This window comes from Nyctereutes procyonoides, unplaced genomic scaffold (genome assembly GCF_905146905.1).
Source record: "Nyctereutes procyonoides isolate TBG_1078 unplaced genomic scaffold, NYPRO_anot_genome, whole genome shotgun sequence".
Taxonomy (NCBI): Eukaryota; Metazoa; Chordata; class Mammalia; order Carnivora; family Canidae; genus Nyctereutes; species Nyctereutes procyonoides.
The window spans coordinates 15264594-15286035 of NW_026575120.1; the positions used below are offsets into that span (position 1 = coordinate 15264594).

Here is a 21442-nt window from a genome sequence, read left to right on the forward strand (position 1 = left end):
CATTTCTTCTCCCTTCCCTTATATTCCCTTTCGCTATTATTCATATTCCCCAAATGAATGAGAACATACACTGTTTGTCCTTCTCCGGTTACTGTGGCCAAGTTCAAAAAGGGTGTTGCCTGAGTTCTTCTCTGGGATTTTGATGGAATCTTGTCTCACATTTAGATCTTTCATCTATTTTGAGTTTATCTTTGTGTATGGTGCAAGAGAGTGGTCCAGTTTCATTCTTCTGCATGTGGATGTCCAATTTTCCCAGCACCATTTATTGAAGAGACTGTCTGGGATTCCTATTTCTCCCAGTTATGCATTATTTTTCCCATCTACATATTCTCATTTCTCTGCTGCATTCCAAAGGTCATTGGTCAGAATTTTAATTATCTGTGTTTCATGGGTGGTATGGCTCTTCATGGCTCTCAGGTTTAATTAAGGTTTAATTAATTAACAGTTTCCCTACATGCAAAGGCCTGGAACCTTAACTCCTTCTAAAGAGAAGCTATTAAATCTCTAGCCTGAAAGGTGTTATTACTGGTTTAAATGCCCTTGCAGTGATTCAATTTTAGCTCCTTTTTTACCATTTCAACTCTTAGTTTCTTCATTTTAATTAGCACCAGAAATCTTATTGTTAAACTCAGTTACATATTCAAGGTTAGTATTATTGTTTTCAGCACTCCTCTGTGTTATGAGGAATAGAAAGGGGAAATTTCCCTGCCTACTCACTCTACAAGATTGCCTTGAAGCCAGTATGGGTTTTTGAAATTCACAAAATGTAATCAACTAATAAAAGTTAAAAGTTGGGGCATGAAGTTCAGAATCAGGCACTGAGGGTCAAATTTGTATTCTATGTTCAGAAGTGATAAGGAAAAAAGTAAATCTGTGCCTTTTTGATGTCTGTGGAATTTGAAATATGCACTCTGTGGATGAGATAAATGGGTAAATAAGAATATTATTTATTTCCATATTTGTTTTTTTTAAAGAAAACATCTTTGTTTATGTTAAAGAAAACATTATTTTCTTTATTGGTAACTAGCCTTGTAAAAAAGGTAATAATGCTTATAAAATGCCCTGACTTTTATTGATGCAATTGAATAAGACTTTCTTAGGACTAACATGAGGCACTATTTTCCTTTTTTTTTTTTTTTTTAATTATATCCAGCTCAGAAGGCAGCACTCACACATTTGCTAGCAGGTGAGTAAATTAGAAGGTATCTTAAAAACACATATATTGTAAGTTAAGAATGAATTAATTCACACTTTTTGGATATCACTTGAACAGATGCAATTGGTAATGTACTGAAAACCAGGCTACTAATATATAGTGATTTAGTTTCTAGTAAATTAGTCTTTTATTCATTTAATAAATGTTTATTAGAAGTCTACTCTGAGGAAACAAGGACTAAAATATCTAACTCTAATAAGAGATAAGATGTTTATAATTAGTAGAGAAAAAGGCTATGTACTGCCTAGAAATGACCCAACTTGGGTTATATTCATGTATTGTTTGGGTAAATAAACAAGCAAATACCTGACATTTCATAGATTGTATGTGACAAGGCTGAGGCAAAATCTATAATAATTATGGATTGGGAAGAACTAGTTATATTGACCTAACTGTGCTGTTAGTATTTTGTCCCCACTAGTGTTTCTTAACCATAAATTTAGTTCTTACTGTTTTATAACTGCTCTATGAACATTCTATTTATTAGATTTACATGATACAACATTTCAGTTCTTTTAGTTTCAACCTTTTATTAGTTGGTTTCTTTAAAAACAACCTGGACTAAATAAATGGACTTTAAAAATACATACTCTCAAGAGTTTTTCAATAGTTGAATTAATATGTTTATACACTTATGTTTGCTGATATATTTAGACCGAATTCTACCATTTAGTTTTTTTTCTTTTCACCATACTTTGCCAATATTTTATTTTTCTATTTTCTTGTCTGTTATATCAATTGTACTTACATTATCTCTTCTTTCTTTCTTTCTATTAATTTGGTCATTATATGTTCTAATTATATTACTTTAGTGATTTTTTAAATGATTGAATTCTTATATTATTATTTATTTATTAAAATTAAATGTTAATTTTTGAATTTTAGATATAACGAACACTTACAGTCTTCTAACAACCTACTGATCTTAGCCTATTTAACCCTATAATCTTTTCTTTACTCTTGTCTATTATTATTATTTGTATTTAGTTACTTCTGAATTTTAACCTGCTGCAAACAAAGCATCCTTATCATTGTCATTATTGTATTTTGTCAAAATATACTAGGATTTCACTACATATTTGCCATTTTATTTGTTCACTGTTCAGTCTCCCTTTTGGGGAAGTTGATCTCTTAGAATTTCCATCAATGAATCTCTGTGTAGTAAACTGTTGTCTTATCCACCTGAAATTTTCTTTATTTTATTTTCACTCTTGAATGTGAGTCTATGTACTGTGGACTTCAAATTGGGAGTTAATTTTACTTCAGCTATTTGAAGATATGTCAGTGTAATTTGGCATTACTGATGATGATGATAAATTTTCTGTTAGTGTGTTTATTCATTTATTTCTGAATAATTAATAAGATTATTAAATTAAATGAAAAATAATTAAAAATCTGTAGTAGGCTTTGTATTTCTATGGCTGTATAACATATTACCACACATGTAATGACTTAAAACAATATTCATTTATTCTGTCAAAGGTCTGTAAATTAGAAATCCAGGTGGATTGGGTGCATGAGTGGCTTAGTCAGTTAAACATCCAACTCTTGATTTTGGCTCAAATCATGATCTCAGGGTCATGAGATTTACCTCTGAGTTAGGCTCTGCACTCAGCAGAGAGTCTCCTTGAGATTTTTTTCTCTTTCTCTATCCCTACCTACTCTTGCATATGCATTCATGAGGAAGCAGTAGCTCTCCCTTTCTCTCTCTAAATAAATAGATAAAATAGAAAGGAAGGAAGGAAGGAAGGAAGGAAGGAAGGAAGGAAGGAAGGAAGGAAGGAAGAAAAAGAGAAATCTGGTGGATTTGACTGGGTTGTCACAGACCGACCAGAAGGCCTGAAGGCCAGGCTATGTTCCTAGCTCATTCAAGTTGTAAGCAGAATCTAATTTCTTGGAACAATGGGTCTGAGCTACCTATTTCCTTACTGGCTGTCTGGTAGGGGCTCCTTCCTACCCACAGAACCTGCCTGCATTGTTTTTCATGTACCTCCCTTCATTTTCAAGGAAAAAAAGTGCATTTATTAGGCTTTGACTCTCTCTTAATTCCTTTTCTGACAGCATCAGAATATTCTACTTTTGATGGGCTCATCTGATTGGGTTGGACAAATCTTTGTATTTTAAGGTCAATTGATTTGCAGCTGTAATTGCACTTGTAAAGCCTTTTAAGTACTTAGAATAGTGCTTGAATAACCAAGGAATGGAGATCTTAAGAAGCGATCTCTAGAATTCTGCCTAACAAACCTTTATATTTTTTTCTTATCCCTAGAGTTATTATTTCATTAAAATATATTCTGGTAGAGATTTTTTCTTTCTTTCTTTCTTTTTTTAAGATTTATTTATTTATTTATTTATTTATTTATTTATTTATTTATTTATGAGAGAGAGAGAGGCAGAGATGCAGAGGGAGAAGCAGGTTCCACACCGGGAGCCCAACGCGGGACTCGATCCTGGGACTCCAGGATGGCGCCCTGCGCCAAAGGCAGGCGCTAAACCGCTGAGCCACCCAGGGATCCCCATGAGATGTTTTTCTTAACTCATGAACCAGACTCATTATTTTCTTTCAGTGAAAAGACACAAAACTTTCTTCAATTTTGGAATTTTTTTTTTTTTTTTTGTAAATGAAATCTTTACTTTTCTTCAGCTGTGGACATGAACTCTTAGTGGCTTTTTTCTTTGATTGCAAGGCCACCTTAAGCAACAGTGATTGTCTCATGAGATTTCTGTGTATCCTGCTTTGTAGAATCTTCCTTCTGGAGATTATTTCATGTGTTACCCTCCTAAGTCATAATTATACTTGTTACACCTGGAGATCTAGAAATCATGGGAAGCATGGACTGGTATTCTAACCTAAATTTGGTAAGGCTTGAGGTTCCTGTTTCTCTATGTGATATTTATTCCATCCATATTGCTAAGCCATTTTAAACACTTAGGGTTTCTGTGTCTCTAGGATATCCTTTTCTGTCTACACATCTGAAGTAATTTCCCTGCTGCATCCCAATGATTAATGGTAAAAGCTTTACTATCCACCTTTTTTGGCTTCCAGGTTTAGAGAAGGAAGTCAGTTCCAGCTTTTCAGGAGGTCTCAACTCCTTATAGGTTAACGTGTATGACTAATTCACATAGTTCTGGAGTCATTCAGCTTTCTTTCTTTTTTTTTCTCATTTTTTGGTATATTTTTTATTAGAGTTCAATTTGCCAACATATAGTATAACACCCAGTGCTCATCCCATCAAGTGCCCCTCCTCAGTGCCCGTCACCCAGTCCCCCCACCTACCTCTCCTTCTACTACCCCTTGTTCATCTTCCAGAGTCAGGAGTCTCTCATGTTTTGTCTCCCTCTCTGATATTTCCCACTCATTTTCTCTCCTTTCCCCTTTAATCCCTTTCACTATTTCTTATATTCCCCATATGAATGAAACCATATAATGTTTGTCCTTCTCTGATTGACTTACTTCTAATTTATCTTTCATGCTTTCAATTTCCTTTCTTTTTAAAACTATCATTGGAAATTTCCATTTCTTCTCTTAAATTTTGGTTAGTGTTTTGTTTTGTTTTGTTTTGCTTTTACTATTTCTCTGTGTGGGATGGAAGGTGGAAAACTACCCTGTCAGCCCAGTCTGCCTGATTGTCCAGAAGTCAGTGAGGGTTTTAAATCATGACCTATAATAATTTTTCTGTAGGTAAAGCATTAGATTGGAACCTGAGGCCAGAATTAGGCATTCAAAATCAAACATATATTCACAAACAAGTAATAAGGAGAAAAATTAATCCTTTTTCTTGCCCCTTTCCTTATTGGAGATTTGAAATTTATGTTCTTTATGGACTTGGTACATGTGTAAATTAGGATATTATTTATCTGTATGCCCTAATTCAGTAATCTTTTAAAATTATTCATTACTGGTAATTAGTGGTATAAAAGAGTTAATGCAGATCACAAGATAGTCTGACATTCATTTGTTATGGAGACAAATTTTTTTTAGCATTAACTTGGAAGCATTACTTACCTTCTCATTTAGATCCAGATCAGAAAGCAGCAGCCAAACAGATACAGTCAGGTAAGTAAATTAGGATGTATTTCTTAAAATAAGTATATGTTTGAAATGAGTTGAACAAATTGACAATCAACAATAAATTGCTATGTATTAATCGAACAGTAATAATTGGTATGGTACTACACCAAAAAATAACCTATTAGTATTTGCCAATCTAGTAACTAATGACTATTTGTCTAGGAAAATCAATGTCTTCTTTCTTTCAGTTTGTTAATGTATGTTAGGAGTTTAATTTTTGGAAACAAAAGAATAAGTAATTGGTGAAATGATTATGTAGCTAACTCATAAATGGGGAAGTACTTCTGTATTTGGAGACTTTACAACTAGAAATTCAATATGTATGCTCATGAACAACTGAGTGAATGCTTACTCTGGTCATTTAAGAAAACTTTGCTGAGGAGAAACATCAGAAAAAAAAAAACAATAATTCTGTATCTTCCATAGCCTCTCAGTATCACAAAGTAGTTTAATTAGATTACTGTCCATTTCCTGAAAGGTGAATATTTCTGTATAATAAAACTGTAAGTATTTAGATTCCCACATTTATCATTTTTGGGTTTAGAGTCTGTCTGCAGATATAAAATGTTTACGAGTTTTCACTCCTCTATGACTTAAGGGAGGCTGGTATTATTCCTTATATGTTCTTTGAAGTCCATTGCTAGTCTAAAACACTTCTAAATATATAGAGTAAATTTTCTAGGCTATAGAACATGGTTGTATAATTTGTCTTATTCCAGAAGAGGGCTTCCTTTTCAATAAGAATGCCTTTTTCTTATCTTCTTTTATTGTTATGATCTTCTCTTTATAATGACACTTTGAAGTCATGAGTTACCATCACCAAACTTAAAAAATTGATTTTCATTTAATAATAATAATGATAATAATATGTCCTCTCTGTGTCAAGGAGTTCTCATATGGTACTCAAACACAACAAGTCTCAGTTACTTTTCCTAACCTTGGACGTATGTCTTATTATATGTCCAGGTTACCTTAGAAAATAAAAGCCATTATCTTGTTCAGCATTTTATAGCCAGCATGTAGTAGAGTTCTTAGCTTATGGTAAGTGCTCAAAAAATATTTGCTGAATGAATGAATGAATGCTTTTAATCTCCTACTTGCCCCCTGCCCACAAACAAAAAAACTTACAAACACAAAGCACATACACACACACACACACACACACACACACAAACACACATACACATCCACATATCTATAATGTTATAACTGCTCTCATTTCTTCTCTCATATCCTAAAAACTTATTAATGCAATTGATCTCTCCTGGGGCCACTATTTACCTACACTGAGTAGGGGATGATAGCATTAATTATAGGAAAATGTACATTTCTGTTGGAGTAGTATAATTTTGGATGTTAATCCACTGGTCTAGCCTTTTGGCTTGATATGCACTAGGGAAACATTTTTAGGATAATTATTCACTTAAGTTTTAATAATGATGTCATTTGATTCTGTTGCTGTGTTTTACAAACATAGCACCCACACTATAATGTTCAGGTCATTTATTTTCTGGAATGATTTTTATCTGGTGAAAAGTTAGTGGGAAAGGTGGTTGAAGTCAAGGAATGCAGAGAGGAGTGACTCTCAGTTTGGTTATATTAATGCCACTTAAGCATAATTAATTTTTAAATATTTTAATTCAATTAATATTTTCCATCTTTCCCTAAACAATAGAAGGATTTTATTTTATTTTATTTTATTTTAAATTATTTATTTATTTATGATAGTCACAGAGAGAAAGAGAGAGAGAGAGAGAGAGAGAGGCAGAGACACAGGCAGAGGGAGAAGCAGGCTCCATGCACCGGGAGCCCGACGTGGGACTCGATCCCGGGTCTCCAGGATCGCGCCCTGGGCCAAAGGCAGGCGCTAAACTGCTGCGCCACCCAGGGATCCCCCAATAGAAGGATTTTAGATCATTTAATAGCAAAACCCAATTATTAAGCCCTCACATATTGTCATTTGACTTTTTTTTTTTAAGATTTTATTTACTTATTCATGAGAGATACAGAGATAGAGAGGCAGAGACACAGGCAGAGGGAGAAGCCAGCTCCAAGCAGGGAGCCAGACGTGGGACTTGATCTGGGGTCTCCAGGATCACACCCTGGACTGAAGGTGGCGCTAAACCGCTGAGCCCCCCGGGGCTGCCCTGTCATTTGACTTAATTTCTCAGTTCTTTATCTACATGACTTCCCTTCCTCTAGTCACTGTTGTTATTATATTAATTAAATATTTACTAGGATTTAACAACATATTTATCAATTAGTTTCTTTATTCATTCTTGAACCTATTTTCTCATTTTAATTTCCTTTTTCCTGAAGTACAACCCTTTTAGTTTCAATTAGTGTCTGTAGTGATAAGCATTTTGTGTTAAATGCCTGGATATGTCTTTTTTTCACACTCATCTTTGAAAGATAACTTAGATGGTTATGCCCTTCTAGCTGAGAGCCACTTTCCACAAGTCTTTTAAAGTGTTCTGTTGTAAGATGACATTTACTGTCACTGATGAGACCTCAGTTGTTAGTCTAATTTATTTCTTAATTCCTTTCCAATTAATGTACATTTTCTCTAAATGTCTTCTAAGAGTTCCTCGTTGTCCTGAATTTTATTATATGTCCTGATATAATTTGTTTTTATTGATGCTGGTCTGGATTTAATAGTCTTTAGATATCAGCATTCAGGTCATTAATTCTGGAAAAAATAATCCAGTCCTTATCTCTTCAATTATTGACTTTCCCCATTCTTTTTCTTTTCTCCATCTAAGATGACTATATTAGGGAGAGTCTTCTCATTTTAGCTTCCATGTTCCTTTTTTTTTTTAAGATTTTATTTATTTATTCATGAGACACACACACACAGAGAGGCAGAGACACAGGCAGAGAGAGAAGCAGGTTCCATACAGGGAGCCCAATGTGGGACCTGATCCCAGAACTCCAGGATCCCCTTCTGGGCTGAAGGCAGATGCTCAACCACTCACTGAGGCACCTAGGCATCCCAGCTTCCATGTTTCCTAACTGGGCTGTTTATACACTATACTTTTTTACCTCTTTTTCTTGCAATGATTTCTTCATATTAGTTTCCAAATCATTTATTCTCTTAACAGTTATCCTTTTCTTGCCTATTCCCATCCTGATCATTATGGAGATCCTAAACATTTCTATTAAAGTTTTTTTATATTGTCCATTGATCTTAATGGGTGGATTTTGGTTCTGTTGTGCTATGATGTGGGGCTATGGGCATTTAACACACAGTAGTTTGTAATTTAGACTTGTGAGCAATGCCATTCTCAGGAGCAATGATTGGTCTCATGGGAATTCTGCATGCTTTGAGTTGTTGGCATACATTAGGAAGAGGGGAACGTTTAAGACTTGCCTGTCTTGGAGCATGAATGTTTCAATATTTTATATACTTACTGGTTCAAATTCATGGGTAGTAGAATTGAGAAATTGAGGTCCTGTGCCTATACATATAGTGCAGGCCTGAGCTTTTACATCTCTGGGTGATATTTTCCAGTCCACATGGCTAAGACGACTTACTTGTTGCATTCCCAGTGGCCATAACTTTCATTATTCCCATTTAGGACTATGAGTCCTGGGGTTTGTTCTAGCTTTCTAACCTAAATATCTGTGCCTTCAACTTCTTCCAAGCTAGGGTTAGTAAAACCATGTCTCTTAGGGTGTAATTCATATTCTCTTGTAGTCATTTAGTTTTTGCTCATGTTTTCCCTCTGGACTTCTAGTTTCTTGATTTCTTACTGACAGAAAGAAAAGCCTTTCTGGCTGTCAATCTCCATTGGGTATTAAATTTTTGTGCTATCTTCTCTAGCTTTTCTGTGGAATAAAAAGGGAAAGCTTTACTTACAGAATAGAAAGGGGAAGTTTTTCCTGTCACTTCACTCAGATTGCCCAGAAGTAAATAAATGTGTTTTAATTTGCAAAATGTGGCAATTTACATATCAATGAATTAAAAAAGGTAACTTAGAACATACTGACAAATTTAGGCATTCATAGTCAAACTTACATATTGTACTTAGAAGTAATAAAGAAGAAAAATGCATCTCTGCTATCTTGATACTTTTCCCCACTGGAGAATTTAAATTTTGCATTGTATGTTGCACTTGGTGTTGGGTAAGTAAGAATATTACTTATTTGTATGTCCCAAGTGTTAAAAGTTAATTTTGTTATAAAATGGCCTGATCTTAATTCTTAATATAGGCAAGTTTTTTAATATAACTGTTAGACATTGTTTATGTCTATTTTTGTTTAGATCCAGGTCAGAAAGTAGTGCTCAAACATATACCAGCAGGTAAGTAATTTAGGAAGTATTTCTCATAAATAAGTGTGTCTTAAAAATATGAATGAACAAATAAATAATTGCTTAATATTTTTTGAGCAGCCACAATTGATAGAGCCCTAAAAACGATTTATTAATATTTTCCATTCTAAGAATGAGTATTTATTAACTCAGTTTTTTCTTCAGTTGGCTAAATTTTTATTGATTGCCTAATTTTTTGACACATAGGAAAAGCTAGCTAAATCTAATGTGACAAGATATCTGAATTATTTTGTGGAACTAACTCAAAAGCAGAGCATTTTTACATCCTTTATGATGAGACACATAAAGGGAAATGTGTTCTGTTTAGATTACATTTGCATCCACAACTTCAGGAAAAACTGAGTAAATTCAAGTCACTTAGGAGGAGTTTGTCAAAGGGATCGGGTCATAAACACACTTAATTGTAAGAATACAGTACATAATAGATATAGAATATGAAATGAAGCATGTGTTGACTATTCATGCTATCAGTAAGGCTTCCAGTCAACAGTATACTATTAAGGGGGGTGGGGGAGTCCAAGTGTTAATAGGTGGATTTTGACTGTGGGGGGGTTAACAACCTTAACCCCTGAGTTGTTCAAGGGCCAAGTGTATATTTAAAAAGTATTTTTTATAGTCAGAGTAGTAGGGAAAATCTGCTTTAAGTTCTGAAGATATAAAATAGCAGAGGTAAGGAAAGGATGGGAAAGGGTAAAATTATATCACTCATCACTAAATTATCTCACTAATCTTACCATCTATATTATTTTCTCTGTCAATAAACCTCACCTAATTGGTCTTCAATTTATCTTTTTTCTCTAATTCTTTTGGTTAGAGGATCAAAGATAAATCCAGAAATATGAAAATTAGAAAAGAGTCCCAAGAGTTTGACTTTGGTAATAAATAGTATAAACATAGACATTTGGCAGATATTTCTTTCTTACTACTCTTTTGAAGGGAAAGAGGAAGAAACTTCCATTAAAAATATAAAATAGGGGATCCCTGGGTGGCACAGCGGTTTGGCGCCTGCCTTTGGTCCAGGGTGCGATCCTGGAGACCCGGGATCGAATCCCACATTGGGCTCCCGGTGCATGGAGCCTGCTTCTCCCTCTGCCTGTGTCTCTGCCTCTCTCTCTCTCTCTCTCTCTCTCTGTGACTATCATAAATAAAAATTAAAAAAAATATAAAATAACTTTATTGAATTGTATCTTATCCATTAAAAGTATTATTTCCTTATGTATTTAGATCTAAATCACAGGAAAGCACCCAAACACATAATAGTAGGTAAGTACATTAGGAACTGTCTCTTAAAATAAGTATGCTTGAAATAGAAATGAAATTCATAATCTACAATTAATTCCTAGGTATTTATTGGGTAGATGAGTTAGTAAAGTACTACATCAGAAACAACATATTAATCTTTACTAATATTATTATTAATGAGTATTTATTTACTTAGTCTTTTTTTCAGTTTAGTAAAGTTCTCATAAATCTGTTGGGAACTTGCTCTTGTGGATAGAATGGATTTGAAGAGTTGAATCTAATAAAATATAAGATATGTAAATTTGTCCATAAAATAAATTCAAAATCAGGGCCACTTTATACATTAGGCACAATATTTAAGGCCTATGAGTTTCCAACTGCCAAAAATAAAACACTGATTACAACATGAAAAACCAGATTGGCTCCAACATATGGAAAACATGAAATTAATATATATTTAGATTTCTAGAAAATTGCAAAAGACTTGACTGTTTTATTCATAAACATTTCATTATATGTGGAAAAACGTAAGATTTTCTCATTTGCAAATATATCTGATTAAATAAGATTCTTCCCCAGAAATCTCAGAAAATTGTAGCATTAACATTACTCACAGCCAAATAATTTCACAAGCAAAATTGCAGAACGTTTTTCTAGAATAATTTTTTCTGACATATGAATTTTTTGCTTGGCAGTACCCCCTGTTGTTTGTATATTTTGCAGTGGAATGTAACTTATTTGCTGTCAGTACCTTAATCATATGTGTCTTTTTCTTCTTCCATAGTAACTAGTAATCCCTTCAGAAGACAATGGATATTACGAAGTGTTTCATTGAGAAATGAAAATTCCACCTTTCCTCCCCATGGTCACAGTTGAAGGAAACAATAAACTGGAGTGTAGAACTATTTGCAGGTGCATCTGTTTTTCTTTCTTCCTCTACCCCTGAGGCTGCAGCTCTCTCATTTCAGGGCCCTTAACTGAAGATACTCATTTCAACTCAAGCATCTCCATACCACCCAGACTCCCTGAGCTCTTTTTCACAGCTCTCTCACCACTCATTCCCACTTACTTGCCTGGGGCCCCAGATGCTGGGAGTTTGCATCAACTGCTTTTTCTCAGGAAGAGCTCTGAATGGTAGTCCATGTTCCTCTTCCTGGTACTTCTCACTGGACTTGTCTGGCTGCATAGAGATCTCAGTTAATCCAGATATTTGCTCACCATGCCTTTGCCACAACTGCAGTCCAGGCTTCTGAAGGAAGCTGTGTTCATTTTGAGGACTACACGTTACTGTCCAGGAATCTTGTTTTACCCGCCACCTTTCCCTTGTTCATTAGTGAGGTGATCCACAGGGTGAATACCAGAAGACTGGAGGACCCAGAGAGCTTGGGCTTGGAACTTAGGGGCAAAGTTTAATCCCTATCAGAGTTTGGTGACAAGGTTGATAAACTGAGTTAGGAAAAGGTTCTGTCATTTTCCATTTTCTAAAAGTTTGTATGAAATTGTTTAGTTTTCCAATTAAATATTTGGCAAAATTCACTAATGAAGCTGGAGTTTTCTTTGTGAGTAGATCTTTAATTATGGATTCAATTTCTTTAACAGAGGACTATTCAGATTATTCATTTATTCTTGCAATAGTTTTTTTTTCAAATACTGTAATCTTAAAAGAGTTTATTCATTTCATTTAGTGGTCAATCTTTTGTCATAAAGTTGCTCTTAAACACCTTTTTTAGTGTCTATAGTTATGTCCCTTCTTTCATTACTGATCATGGTGATACTTGTTCTCTTCTAATTGGTCTTGATAACATAACAATAATCTATTAACCTCTTCAGACTACCTCTTGTCTTATTTTTTTTTATTGCATCTCTGTTTTCTATTTCATTGATTTTTTTTTATTTGCTCTTTTCCTAGCTTCTGGAAGTAGAGTATAGATCATTCATTTTAAACCTTTTATAATCCCTTTAAAAGTATAAATTTGCTCTATATACTTGTTTAGCCTCATTTTATTAATTTTGATATATTGTATTTTTATTATTCTTCAGGTCAAACATTTTCTAATTTTCACTTTGATCTCTGCATTATGGGTTACTTAGAAATGTGTTAACTTCCAAATATTTGCATGTTTTTGGCTTAACCATTTTGTATTTCTTCAATCATGTTAATTCAATCATGTTCAGAGAATATACATTAACAATTTCAAACCTTTGAAATTATTATTTTGTTTATGGTCCATCTATGGTCTATTTTGGTGAATGCTCCATAGGAACTAAAAAATGTGTTATTTGCAATTGTATTTTGTTTGTGTTTTGCAAACTTTTCAAGTTTGTTACCAGTGTTTTTGAAATCTATAACATTTTTTACTCTCTTTCTATTATTTCATAAGAGAGATGTGTTAAAATTGTCTACTATTATTGATAATTTGTTTTAGGTATATTAATAGTGTTTCACATATTTTCAAGTCATATTTTAGTGCATAAATCTTGAGGACTGGTATATTTTCCTGATGAATTGCCTTTTTATCATGACATAATCCTTCTTTTTATCTCTATTTATACTTTAAGTTTTACAATTTGCGTTTTTTCTGATATTAATATAGCCATGCCAGCTTTTTTACAGTTATTCTTTGCATGGGATATCTTTTTTCGTTCTTTAACTTTCCTTCCTTATATTTAAGATGTATTTAAGGGTACCTGGGTGGCTCAGTTGGTTAAGTGTCAGCCTTCAGCCAGAATCATGACCTCAGGGTCCTAGGATCCAGCCCCAGATTAGGCTTCCTGCTCAGCAGTGATTCTCCCTCGTCCTCTCCCTCTGTGATCTCCCTGGCTCTCACTTTCTCTCAAATCAATACATAAAGTCTTAAAAAAATAAAATGTATCCGATGTGAACTGCACATAGTTGAGTCTTGTATCTTTTTAAATTCAGGTGGTTGTTTTTAAATTGAAGTGTCAACAGCATTTACATTTAATATAATTTCTGATACTGTTAGTTTTAAGCCTACTATTTTGTTATGTATTTTCTATATGTCTCACATTTCTTTGTTATTTTTTCTCCCCTCTTTCTTTTAGGTTAGTTGAGCATTGATCTATTTTTCTTTACCTATAGCTCCTCTAACTGTCCCTTTTTAACATTATTACTACTTTTGGTGGCTAATCCAGAGATAATATGCATGCTTAATTTATCACAGTCTACCTTGAATTAGTATTATCCTACTTAACAAACAACAAAATACAACAGTATAATATTTGTTACCTCTTCTTGCCTGTGGTGCTACTACATTTAATTCTACATATTTTATAATTCCATCTATATATTGCTATTATTTTTACCTGAAAAAGTCAATAGCATTTTCAAAAAATTTAGTCTTACATTTACCCACATGTTTACTTTTCAAGTATTAGATACTCTTATTTCTTCTTTGAAATCTGTGCTTCCATATGAGATCACTTCCCTCACCTTGAATAAATTTCTTTAGTATTCGTTACAATATGCTAGTGATGGTGACAAATTCTTCCACCTTTATCTGTTTGAAAAAATTTGTTTTTTAATTTTAAATTTTATACATTTGTTTTTATTGAAGTTTGAATTTGCCAACATATGGTATAACACCCATTGCTCATCCTATCAAGTGCACTCCTCAGTGCCCATCACCCAGTTACCCTAACTCCCAACCAGCCTCCCCTTCCACAACCCATTGTTTGTTTCCCAGAGTTAGGAGTCTCATGGTTTGTTTCCCTCTAATTTTTCCCACTCAGTTCCCCTCCTTTCCCTTATAATCACTTTCACTATTTCTTATATTCCCCATATGAGTGAAACCACATGATAATTGTCCTTCTGATTGTCTTACTTCAGCATAATATCCTCCAGTTCCATCCATGTCAAAGCAAATAGTGGGTTTTTGTCCTTTCTGATGGCTGAGGAATATTCCATTGTGTGTGTGTGTGTGTGTGTATATATATATATATATATATATATGTATATATATATATATATATATATATCACCTTTATCCATTCATCTGTTGAAGGACACCATAGCTACTTCCATAGTTTGGCTATTGTGGACATTGATGCTATGAACATTGGGGTGCATGTGTCCTGTTGTTTCACTACATCTGTATCTTTGGGGTAAATACCCAGTAGTGTAATTGCTGGGTCATAGGGTAGCTCTAATTTTAACTTTTTGAGGAAACTCCACACTGTTTTGAAGAGTGGTTGTATCAGTTTGCATTCCAACCAACAGTGCAAGAGGGTTCCCCATTTTCCAAATCCTCTCTGACTTCTGTTGTTTCCTTACTTGTTAATTTTCGCCATTCTCACTGGTGTGAAGTGGTATCTCATTGTGGTTTTGATTTGTATTTACCTGATGGCAAGTGATGTAGAGCATTTTCTCAGGTGCTTGTTGGCCATGTGTATGTCTTCTTTGGAGAAATGTCTATTCATGTATTCTGCCCATTTCATGATTGGATGTTTTTGTTTCTAGGGTGTTGAGTTTAATAAGTTCTTTATAGATCTAGGATACCAGCCCTTTATCTGATACGTCATTTGCAAATATCTTCTCCCATTCTGTAGGTTGTCTTTTAGTTTTGTTGACTCCTTCCTTCACTATGCAGAAGCATTTTATTCTGATTAAGTCCCAATACTTCATTTTTAAACTCAACACCAAAGAAACAAACAATCCAATCATGAAATGGGCAAAAGACATGAAGAGAAATCTCACAGAGGAAGACATAGACATGGCCAACATGCACGTGAGAAAATGCTCTGCATCACTTGCCATCAGGGAAATACAAATCAAAACCACAATGAGATACCACCTCACACCAGTGAGAATGGGGAAAATTAACAAGGCAGGAAACCACAAATGTTGGAGAGGATGCGGAGAAAAGGGAACCCTCTTACACTGTTGGTGGGAATGTGAATTGGTGCAGCCACTCTGGAAAACTGTGTGGAGGTTCCTCAAAGAGTTAAAAATAGACCTGCCCTATGACCCAGCAATTGCACTGTTGGGGATTTACCCCAAAGATTCAGATGCAATGAAACGCCGGGACACATGCACCCTGATGTTTCTAGCAGCAATGTCCACAATAGCCAAACTGCGGAAGGAGCTTCGGTGTCCATCGAAAGATGAATGGATAAAGAATGTGGTTTATGTACACAATGGAATATTACTCAGCGATTAGAAATGACAAATACCCACCATTTGCTTCAATGTGGATGGAACTGGAGGGTATTATGCTGAGTGAAGTAAGTCAATCGGAGAAGGACAAACAGTGTATGTTCTCATTCATTTGGGGAATATAAATAATAGTGAAAGGTAATAGAAGGGAAGGAAGAAGAAATGTGTGGGAAATATCAGAAAGGGAGACAGAACATAAAGACTCCTAACTCTGGGAAACGAACTAGGGGTGGTGGAAGGGGAGGAGAGTGGGGGGTGGGGGTGAATGGATGATGGGCACTGAGGGGGGCACTTGACAGGATGAGCACTGGGTGTTATTCTGTATGTTGGTAAATTGAACATCAATAAAAATAAATTTATTAAAAAATAAATAAATAAAAGGTCCATATTAGCAAAGCAATCTACAGATTTTTCCAGATATTTTTCTAAATTATTTAAACTCTAGCTAGTTAACATACAGTGTATTATTTGTTTTATAAGGAGAATTTAGTGATTCATCACTTACATGTAACATCCACTGCTCATCATAAAAATTATCCCCCTTAACACATCAATAAATTAGCCTATTCTCTACCCACTTCCCTCCATCACCCCTCAGTTTGTTCTCCACTGTTAAGAGTCTCTTATGTTTTTCTTCCCCTTCTTTGTCATTTTCCCCCCTTACAATAGGTTCATCTATTTTTTCCTTAAATTTCACACAAGTGAAATCATATGTTATTTGTCTTTATCTGACTGACATATTTCCCTTAGCATAATACACTTTAGCTCCATCCATGTCATTGCAAATAGCAGGATTTTCTTCCTATTTGATGGCTGCATAATATTCCATTGTCTACGTATACCACATCTTTATCCATTCATCAGTAGAGGACATTTAGGGGTCTCTCCATAGTTTGGCTATTGTTGGTAATGTTGCTATAAACATTGGGGTGCATGTACCCTTTCAAACCTATATTTTTGTATCCTTTGGGTAAATACCTAGTAGTGCCATTGCTGGGTCATTGGGTAGTTCTATTTTTAACTTTTTGAGGAATCTCTATAGTGTCTTCCAGAATGACTGTAGCAGTTTACATTCCCACCAGCACTGTAAGAGGATTTCCCTTTCTCTATATTCTCACCAGCATCTTGTTTCCTATGTTGTTAATTTTAGTCATTTTGAAAGCTGTGGAGTAGTATCTCATTGTGGTTTTAATTTTTATTTCCTTGATGATGAGTGATCTTGAGCATCTTTTCATGTGTCTGTAGGCATCTAGATGTCTTTGTAAAAATGTCTATTCATGTCTTCTAACCATTTCTTGATTGGATTTTTTTTGTGTGTTTTTGGGTGTTGAGTTTGTAGGTTTTTTTTATAGATACTAGATACAAACCCTTTATCAGATATGTCATTTCCAAATATCTTCTCCCATTCTGTAGGTTGCCTTTGAGCTTTGTTAACTGTTTCCTTTGCTGTGCAAAACCTTTTTATCCTGATGAAGTCCCAATAGTTCATCTTTGCTTTTGTTTCTCCTGCCTTTGGTGACATGTCTAGCTAGAAGTTGCTGTGGCCCAGGTCAAAGAAGTTGCTACCTGTGTTCTCCTCTGGGATTTTGATGGATTTCTGTCTCATATTTAGATCTTAGGCTTTATTTTCATTTTATTGATTGTTTCTTTTACTATGCAGAAGCATTTTATCTTGATAAAGTCCCAATAGTTCATTTTGGTTTTGTTTCCTTTACCTCTGGAGATGTGTCTAGTTAGAATTTACTCTGGAGAAGGTCAAAGAATTTGCTGATTGTGCTCTCCCCTAGTATTTTAATAGTTTCCTGCCTCACATTTAGGATTTTTCATCCATTTTGAATTTACTTTCTTATTTTGGTTTTTAAAAAAGGTTTATTTATTTATTTACTTTGGAGAAAGTAGGGGGAGGGGCAAAGGGAGAGTCCCAAGCAGATTCTGCACTGAATGTTGAGCCTGATGCAGGCCTCAGTCCCATGACCCCAAGATCATGAACTGAGCCAAAACCAAGCGTTGGATGCTCAACCAACTTTGCCACCCAGCGACCCCTTGAATTTACTTTTGTGTATGGTATCTGAAAGTGGTCCAGTTTCATTCTTATGCATGTTGCTGTCCAGTTTTCCCAACACCATTTGTCGAAGAGATTTCTCCATTGTATATTCTTTCCTGCTTTGTCAAAGATTAGTTGACCATAGAGTTGTGGTCTATGTCTGGGTTTTCTGTTCTGTTCCATTGATCTCTGTGTCTGATTTTGTGCCAGTACCATACTGTCTTGTTTTCTACAGCTTTGCAATGTAGCTTGAAACCTGGAATCCTGATGCCTCCAGCTTTGCTTTTATTTTTTAGGATTGCTTCTATTTGAGATCTTTTGTGGTTCTATACAAATTATGAGATTGTTTGTTTTAGCTCTGTGAAGAATGCTGTTGGTATTTTGATAGGGACTGCATTAAAAGTGTAGATTATTTTGGATAGTATAGACATTTTAACAGTGTTTGTTCTTCCAATCCATGAGAATGGAATGTTTTTTCATTTCTTTGTATCCTCTTCAATTTTTCTCATAAACATTCTATAGTTTTCAGAATACAGATATCTTGTCTGTTTTGTTATGTTTATTCCTAGGTATGTTAGGGGTTTTGGTGCAATTATAAATGGGATTGTTTCCTTGATTTCTCTTTCTGCTGCTTCATTATTGGTATACAGAAGTGCAAAATATTTTAAATTTTGTGGCTTAGCTGAATTCATGTATCATTTATTTTGGTGCAGTCTTTCAGGTTTTCTACATAGAGTATCACATTGTCTGCAAATACTGAAATTTTGACTTCTTCCTTGCTGATTTGGATGCCTTTTTATTTCTTTTTGTTTTCTGATTGCTAAGGCTAAGATTTACAGTAGTATGTTAAATATCCCTGTCATATTCCTGACCAAATTGAATCAACTCACCAAATTCATGACCAATAGCACAAATTGAATCTGAATTTGTTCCTTCTGTATTTTGATTTTTGATGAATTCTTTTTATTTATTTTATTTATTTTTTTATTGGAGTTCAATTTGCATAACACCCAGTGTTCATCCTGTCAAGTGACCCCCTCAGTGCCCATCACCCAGTCATCCCAAACCCCGGCCCACCTCCCGTTCCACTACCCCTTTTTAATTTCCCAGAGTTAGGTGTCTCTCATGTTTTGTCACCCTCACTGATATTTTCACTCATTTTCTCTCCTTTCCCTTTATTCCCTTTAACTATTTTATATGGGAGGAGGGGCAAGATGGCGGAAGAGCAGGGTCCCCAAATCACCTGTCCCCAACAAATTACCTAGATAACCTTCAAATCATCCTGAAAATCTACGAATTCGCCCTGAGATTTAAAGAGAGACCAGCTGGAACGCTACAGTGAGAAGAGTTCGCGCTTCTATCAAGGCAGGAAGACGGGGAAAAAGAAATAAAGAAACAAAAGGCCTCCGAGGGGGAGGGGCCCGCGAGGAGCCGGGCTGAGGCCGGGGCGAGTGTCCCCAGGACAGGAGAGCCCCGTCCCGGAGAAGCAGGAGCTGCACTAACCTTCCCGGGCGGAAAGGGGCTCGCAGGGAGTTGGAGCAGAACCCAGGAGGGCGGGGATGCCCTCGGGCTCCCGGGGACACTAACAGACACCTGCACCCGGGAGAGTGCGCCGAGCTCCCTAAGGGCTGCAGCGCGCACGGCGGGGCCGGAGCAGCTCGGAGGGACTCAGGAGCGGCTCCACGGAGGGGGCTGCGGGGCGGGAGCGCGAATCCAACAGCGCAGGCCCCGGAGCACAGGGCGCCGGGACACAGCCCAGGATCCGGCCTCCCCCGGGACAGGCAGAGGCCGGGAGGGCCCAGGACAGCAAGGACACTCCTGCCCCGAGCTGAGCAGATCAGCGGCCCCGCCCCGGAGCCTCCAGGCCCTGCAGACGGAGAGCCCCGTAGTTCCTGCGGAGGCTGAATCCAAGTTTCCAGAGTTGCCATAGCAACTGTGGCTGTTCCTCCTGGGGCCTCACGGGGTAAACAACCCCCGCTGAGCCCTGCAGCAGGCAGGGGCAGAGCAGCTCCCCCAAGTGCTAACACCTGAAAATCAGCACAGCAGGCCCCTCCCCCAGAAGACCAGCTGGACGGACCAGTTCCAGGGGAATTCAAGGGACTTAAAGTCTACAGATACAGAAGATACTCCCCCGTGTTTTTTTTTTGTTTGTTTTGTTTTTTTTTCTTTTTTCTCTTCTTTTTGATTTCTGATTGCTTCCCCCACCCCCTTTTTTTTCACCTTTCTTTTTTTTTCTTTCTCTTTTTCTTCTCTTTTTTCCTTTTTTTCTTTCTCTTTTTTTTCTCCTTTCTTTCCTTCTCTCTCTTTCTCTCCTTTTCCCAATACAACTTGTTTTTGGCCACTCTGCACTGAGCAAAATGACTAGAAGGAAAACCTCACCTCAAAAGAAAGAATCAGAAACAGCCTTCTCTCCCACAGAGTTACAAAATCTGGATTACAATTCAATGTCAGAAAGCCAATTCAGAAGCACTATTATACAGCTACTGGTGGCTCTAGAAAAAAGCATTAAGGACTCACGAGACTTCATGACTGCAGAATTTAGATCCAATCAGGCAGAAATTAAAAATCAATTGAATGAGATGCAATCCAAACTAGAAGTCCTAACGACGAGGGTTAACGAGGTGGAAGAACGAGTGAGTGACATAGAAGACAAGTTAATGGCAAAGAGGGAAACTGAGGAAAAAAGAGACAGACAATTAAAAGACCATGAAGACAGATTAAGGGAAATAAATGACAGCCTAAGGAAGAAAAACCTACGTTTAATTGGGGTTCCCGAGGATGCTGAAAGGGACAGAGGGCCAGAATATGTATTTGAACAAATCCTAGCTGAAAACTTTCCCAATCTGGGAAGGGAAACAGGCATTCAGATCCAGGAAATAGAGAGATCCCCCCTAAAATCAATAAAAACCGTTCAACACCTCAACATCTAATAGTGAAGCTTGCAAATTCCAAAGATAAAGAGAAGATCCTTAAAGCAGCAAGAGACAAGAAGTCCCTGACTTTCATGGGGAGGAATATTAGGGTAACAGCAGACCTCTCCACAGAGACCTGGCAGGCCAGAAAGGGCTGGCAGGATATATTCAGGGTCCTAAATGAGAAGAACATGCAACCAAGAATACTTTATCCAGCAAGGCTCTCATTCAAAATGGAAGGAGAGATAAAGAGCTTCCAAGACAGGCAGGAACTGAAAGAATATGTGACCTCCAAACCAGCTCTGCAAGAAATTTTAAGGGGGACTCTTAAAATTCCCCTTTAAGAAGAAGTTCAGTGGAACAATCCACAAAAACAAGGACTAAATAGATATCATGATGACACTAAACTCATATCTGTCAATAGTAACTCTGAACGTGAACGGGCTTAAT

General features: G+C 36.1%; 1 protein-coding gene across 1 annotated transcript in view; it reads left to right on the forward strand.

Moving 5' to 3' along the window:
• Positions 1-12086, forward strand: part of ADAM32 (ADAM metallopeptidase domain 32) — a 185744-nt gene extending 173658 nt beyond the window's left edge. The window contains exons 21-25 of the mRNA XM_055335462.1: positions 1154-1186; positions 5235-5273; positions 9553-9591; positions 10846-10884; positions 11648-12086. Of these exons, the coding sequence (XP_055191437.1) occupies positions 1154-1186; positions 5235-5273; positions 9553-9591; positions 10846-10884; positions 11648-11654 (157 nt within the window). The 3' untranslated portion in view covers positions 11655-12086. The remainder of the gene's footprint in view (positions 1-1153; positions 1187-5234; positions 5274-9552; positions 9592-10845; positions 10885-11647) is intronic.
• The last annotated feature ends 9356 nt before the right edge of the window (positions 12087-21442 follow it).